The following is a 6408-nucleotide window of genomic DNA, read 5'->3' as shown; positions in this document are numbered from 1 at the left end:
GACCAACGCATGTTTAAGCATTTGACTGGTTCAGAGAGTCGTTGAACGGCTGTTCGATGGATGGGATCAAATTATTGTGAAATTGTGTCGAACGTATTTCGATTCTTTCGTCTAATGTTTCTGGAAACATAGCAACTCGAACTCTTTTGGATCTCGTTTGATTTAATTGGTTGTCCACTTGGTCTTGTGTGAAGCCTCCCTTGATGTAAATCGAAGAGATCCATTTCATCTTCTTTGCTGCTCAATGATGGTGCCCCGTGTGGCGGCTCCGGAATGGGTGCCGGAGTCGCCCAAGTATGAGTTCTGTTGCCACATTAGAGTTTTCTCCTTGGCTGGGGGCGTGGGTGGCATGGTTCTATGTGCTTTTTTTCTTCCGTGGCCCGCCTGTTTTGAAACCAAATGTTTATTTACCATTCAGTCATCGAATTAATCGCAAATTTTTCTACTACTGCTACTATTGCTGGGTATTATGTTTGATTTCACGCACTCAAAACCTATGCATAGGTAATTTAAAAATTAAACAGGAACTGTGAAAAACTCAAATATTCCCGCAAGTCAACAATCTTATCTCGAATTTTTACTAACGCCAAAAATGATAAAGATAAATGGAGTACTTTAGATTTTAAATAAATCAAAGAAAACATTCCTGACATTGCATTTATTTGTTAATTTCTGAAATAATTTATATGTCTAATGCCCGGTTTCTGAAACGGCCCAATAACTAATAGTCTGGTTAAATCAAGCTAGAAAGTAACCAATCGTATTACATACATGATTTTTGTATTTATCGGAGAGTTAACTAACTGGCCGGTTAATTTTGTTTCCAGAAACCGGCCTTGAAACGCCTTGATGGATTCCGTTTGTAGAATTTCGTTAAATACTAGCTGTTCATTTAAATGTATCCTCAAAGTTGGCTTTGAAGAGTCGATTGTGATCGCACCACGGATTCCAGATCACGGATCAGCTGTTAAAATCTGACCTCACTTTTTCCGTTTTGTGATTTTACTCTGCAGACGGACGAGTGCGTGATGCGTTCACAATCGACTCTCTAACGGTTTAAATTTAAATGAACACCCGATATACCGGGACATTTTTTTAACTCTGAACATATAAGGCATTCACGATCTTTTTGGGACCGAGTTGGCTATGACCATATAGTGATTTTGTTGGCAGTACCTCGGTAATCACTAAATTCCCTAAAGGAAATTGACACTTTTTGTGTTAGGTTAGGTTGTTTTCAGTTTAGGGTTATATTTTCTGAATAGGTACATTGTTGCCGGATCTCTTAAATCTGATCTGTCCTTCTTAAATTAAATTAAATCGTTTAATAGAAAATTTTTATCGTATAAAATTATTTTGGCAATTTTGACTGTTCCTTTGACGGAAATTTAAATTATTTTTACATACTTCATTTAGTTTCTTACGAATATTAAAATAATAAATCTGGCAATCCGGTGGCAAGAAAATATCGAACAGACACTGACAGAAAAAAAAAATTGCATCCGTTGCATCACTGTGTCAGTTAGTCCAACATGAAAAGAAAAACTCATAGCCAACTCGGTCCCAAAAAGATCGTGAATGCCTAATAGTCCATACTTATTCCCTATGTTCAATTTTAAAAAACACAGATCAATGCATTGTGAGTTGCTATGCAACCAACTATACCGAACACCAGAGATTTTGAAATAATGTTAAAAATTGTTCCGATTGATGGAATTGGTCTATCATGTGTTGCACTGGAAATGTCACGCACATTTCTAATGCTCTGATTGGCATAGAATAACTGCATTATGTGTATTTCTTCTTCAAACAACTTGACCATTTTGTTAAACTGTCAAGTACTTATTTTCGTTGCCTTGGTTACGTGATTAATACATACATGCATTGACCTGTGTTTTTTAAAACTGAACATAGGGAATAAGTATGGGCAATGTTCAATGTTAAAAAAATGTCCCGGTATGTATTTTACTTAATTATCCGAAATTAAGAACATGGAAAAGTGAGAAGTGAATTAAAACAGATTAAATGAAAGATTTTCAAAAGACCGTTTTCTTCTGAATTCTGAAGAAACAAATTTACTTTTACATTAGTGCAAGAAATTCAATCTTCAACGCAAATAATCATCAACTTTTGAAGAACTGGGTAGACAGACAATTTAAAATAATCTACCAAAAAGATACAAGTCATCTTTGAAACAAAAATTTTTTGACAACTAGAATTTATTTTTTTATATATTTTATTATGTTTAAATTTGTTTTAATAGAATGATAGAAAAAGTCTTGCTTATTGTGATATTTTCCAGCTTGCCCTCTTCATTCTTTACTCAAGTGGATGATGTTTTGTCTGATAGTTTTATCGAAAACATCAACAATCAAAATTTGAGCTGGGTCGCCGGAAGGAACTTTCCAGAAAACGAAGCCAAGGAGTTTTTGGAGTTTGGAATTATCAACTATACAAACTTGGACGCAAGCAATACCCTCGACACTCTTAACCACAGGACCTTTTACTATTCATACATTCCACCCGTTTTCGATGCAAGAAGAAAATGGCCAGAATGCAAAGATCTAATAAATTCTAATCTACGTTACGTGAAGATGTGTGCAAACGATGTGTGGGTGAGACCTCAAATTGTAAAGCTTTTGCTCAAAGTAGTGATAGGCTTCTGCCACCGCTAAGGTTATGAATGACAGAATATGCATCGAAACAAAGGGAAAAACAAGAGTGTCATTGTCTGGAGAGGACATAAGGACGTGTTGTTCCTTCTGTCAAAATGCAATACCATACGATACGAATTGGCCTCCAAGCCAGCTGCGGCACACAACACCCTTCAATGCGTGGAAGTATTGGGTCCGCCATGGAGTTGCGACTGGAGGTGATTGGAAGACAGACATCGTAAAATAAATCGCTTCCATTTGGGAATATTTTTGTATCATTTTCTGATTCATAAGGGTTGCAAGCCTCGCTTCACAACAACGTCAGGGTGCAAGTTCAAATGTAAATTCGAGTGTACTAACAAAAAATACAAGACAGGTTATTGGAGGGATAAGAGAAGGGGTCGTTTTGCTTACACAGTGAACAAGGATCCGAAACAAATACAAATTGAAATCATGGAGCATGGTCCTGTTTTAGCGGTGATGAATTATTACCCTGAACTTCTTTCGTACAAAAGCGGTATCTGCAGCTGTGTTACTTTCGCATTTTGTGCTAAAATAATTCCTTACTTTCACCTTCAGGAATATTCAAGCTAAAAAAGAATTCTCGTCGACTTGGTCATCACCTAGTTAAAATTATAGGGTGGAGTTTCGAAAAGAAAGTCGACTACTGGATCGTTGCTGGCAACATGGGTGATGGTTTCGGCAAAGATCATGGTTTTATAAAAATTCCAATAGGGGAATACGAATTGGGAATTGAAGCACATGTTACGGCGGGAAGATCAGAAACACCATTGTCACCTCGTGAATATCTGGTACCATCGACAAGTGAAGAGACACAATTAAATATAAGTTTACTAGTCTTAAATGTTTTAATGGCTGTTGTACTGATGTAACTGGAAAATCTCTTCGAAATATACTCGCACATTACCAAAAGGATCCTGATTTAGAAGTAAATTTTTGAAATGAAACGAAATTGCTCCCGGTTTTTTTTTTGTGTAACTGACGAAACATGGACAACAAACAAAACCCTAAAGAGAAAAATTCAACCGTGTGAAATGAATTATACCAAGGCGGTTCTTATTTTAAAATAAATTAAAATAGAGACCGCCTTGATTATACGAGTAATATTTTATTTTTCAATCATAATATCCTTTAACAGTTATACATTTATTCCCAAGTTTTTCCAATAAGACTATGCCTTTAAAAAAATTCTTTTGATAAATCCTCGAAAAGTTCCTCCACCACTCCTTTCAGGTATTCATTTGAGAAGAACGGGATCTACTAAGGTGCTTTTTTAATTTAGGAAAGAAATAACAGTCACTCGGTGCCAAACCTGGGCTGTAGGGTATAGATGTCCCATCTCTATAAAGCCGCACTCGTCGATTACTTCACGGACTTGGCGAGCTTTGTGAACTCTGTAATTGCAAATTAATCAGCATAATCTCTTGATCACAGTTGTGGGGCCTTTTTGCCGTATGGCAGTTTTCAACTTTCTGATTGTTTCCATAGTGACTGCTCCTGTAGAGCCTTTTTGCATGTATTCAATCAGTAGGATTCCTTGCGTATCCCAAAACATCGTCACCATCAGCTTTGTTGATGAATTCTGCGTTCTTGCTTTTTTGGCGGAGATTCCTTGTGGACCCAGTGCATGGATTCTTGTTATGTCGATCGATCCCAGGAATACACTCTTCGTCGTCAGCCAAAGTCCTCTAGTTTTCTTCGCAAATGTGTTACCGACACAGCTTTTCTTCTGGATTAAACAATTACGGAATTTAACGTGCTGAGTCCTTATTCATTCCTAAATCTTCATGCAACATCTTTAATACTGTAGGTTCCGATATCTCTACTTGATGTTCTTGTTGGTTTTTCTCCATTTGCTTCCCTCGTCAAGAATTTGATGACACTTATAGGTTCTAGCTGAATTCCACTTATTTTTTGTTAGTTAAGCCTACACAAAAACAACGAAAATCTTTGGATGTGAACCAAATTTGGTCAGAAAGCATCAAAATGTCACAGCACTTGATAGCAAACATTTGCGATCGTCACTTGTTTTCGCCATGGCTAGGTAGAAGAAATTAAAACCTTCCCTCGTATCTTAGAGCAGTCGCAGGTGCTACCGTGTTAGAAACGCAGACTTCAGAAAATAATTAAGTGTGATGCCAGTACCTACAAGAAAAAATTGAAAGAAGATAACTATCACGGCTAGGTCATATATCAAAAATACTCAAAAACAGAAAAGCAATATGGAAGGCAGGAAGCGACAAAAAAAGAAAAAAGGGTGCCTTACAAGAACATGGAATTCAGAAATTCGGAAACTATTGAAACAAAGACATAAGAACTGGCCTTGTACAAGGATAGAAGATCAGCATAGTCCCTGTAGAAGGATAAAAGATCAGCACAGCTACCTGCACAAGGAAAAGAGAAGACCAGCATGGCTTCAGTGCAAGAAAACAAGAAAGTCAAGATAAAAACCTGCAAGAAGTTCTTCTGATATCAGATCTTCATTAAATTCCTCGTATAGGTGATACTGCATCATTCTTCTGCAACCACTAAATCCGGAAATGAGCAAACAACTCGAATGTTTTGATTAAATGCAGAAATAGATTAAACTAATTAAACCGCCATTTTTGTTAAAGTAATGGCTAAAACAAAACCAAAGCAACGTTCTGTTCGATACTAAGAATAAAAACAATAATTTGTTGGTGCAAAATATTTTTCGAACAGAGGTGGGGACTTCTGGAGTAGAAGGGATGTGAGTCTGGTTGTGTTGCATTTGCTGAAGTCCCCGGTGATTCTCAGCAGTAGAACATCGGGTTCGAGTGTTCGAAATTATATCGGAAAACAGTTACCTACCGGAAACCAAAGAAAAGCGGAGCGTCTGTGTGGCAAAGGTGGGTGTTGTGAACAATGGTGGACCAAAATTTTGTAAAATGAACGAAGTAAATAATTGTGATGTTTGTAAACATTTGACATAGTTTCTGAAATTTCAAATTTGTCTATCAACACTGTCAAAGTTGACAACCGGAAATGCGTTTAGGTTACAGTGGTACCAAAATCATTCAAATTTTCACTGCTACCAACAGATTCAGTCATTCTTGATCACGCCGTATAGAGGTGTCCCAGAACTCGGGGATCAAATTTAGAATGCGCTTTTGTTGGTGATAAATGAAACCAATAGCGTTAAAAAAATGGTCAGCGTGTAGTAGATTTTTTGCAATTAACAAATGAAGTTGACCAATCAGAAGGTCGCTGTTCAATTTCAGGTAAATTCAACGAACACTTTAAATTGCTTAGCAAGATAATTCTATTAGTAATTTCACTACCCGACATGATTTTACTAACTGACCCAACTACGACATTTGTCATTTATTAGAACTATATTATACCCTATCTCCATATTCTATCACGTCACGTTTGCGAACTTGAGCATTTTTTATGTACTCGCATATAACAATATATTCATTGTAAATTCATTTCTCTTACAAGCATTAAGAGTGAACTGCACACTAGAAGGTGAAAAATTAAGTAGGCTTATGTCTCTCAGATTATGTTGTGTTTGGCACATGTCCCAGGGGAGATGGGTGATTTCAGTAGAGTTCTCCAAAAGGAAGATAATTGCCCGTTAGAATAGTTAGAATCATAATCAGGCAGGGAATATTTTTTAATCTGTGACAATCTAACCAAATTTTGAAATGGCATTGACGACCAGAATTTTTTGCTCGCGACAGTACTATCGCGGCCAAAATACTTTGGT

The 6408-nt window shown here is 36.8% G+C and overlaps 1 protein-coding gene across 2 annotated transcripts; it reads left to right on the top strand.

The window, feature by feature from the left end:
* The first annotated feature begins 2183 nt into the window (after positions 1 to 2183).
* LOC138138818 (cathepsin B-like cysteine proteinase) lies at positions 2184 to 3590 on the top strand. 2 transcript variants are annotated; one of them, XM_069058907.1, is made up of 4 exons: positions 2184 to 2615; positions 2677 to 2892; positions 2949 to 3171; positions 3234 to 3590. In XM_069058907.1, exons 1-4 carry the CDS (start codon positions 2265 to 2267, stop codon positions 3545 to 3547), a joined length of 1104 nt encoding a protein of 367 aa, XP_068915008.1. In that variant the 5' UTR covers positions 2184 to 2264; the 3' UTR covers positions 3548 to 3590. The 2 variants fall into 2 exon arrangements, with proteins under 2 accessions (XP_068915008.1, XP_068915007.1); XM_069058906.1 differs by having other exon boundaries at positions 2659 to 2892.
* The last annotated feature ends 2818 nt before the right edge of the window (positions 3591 to 6408 follow it).

This window comes from Tenebrio molitor, chromosome 9 (assembly GCF_963966145.1).
Source record: "Tenebrio molitor chromosome 9, icTenMoli1.1, whole genome shotgun sequence".
Taxonomy (NCBI): domain Eukaryota; kingdom Metazoa; phylum Arthropoda; class Insecta; order Coleoptera; family Tenebrionidae; genus Tenebrio; species Tenebrio molitor.
The sequence above is the reverse complement of the archived record's forward strand: the minus strand, read 5'-3'. Positions and strand labels throughout refer to the sequence as shown.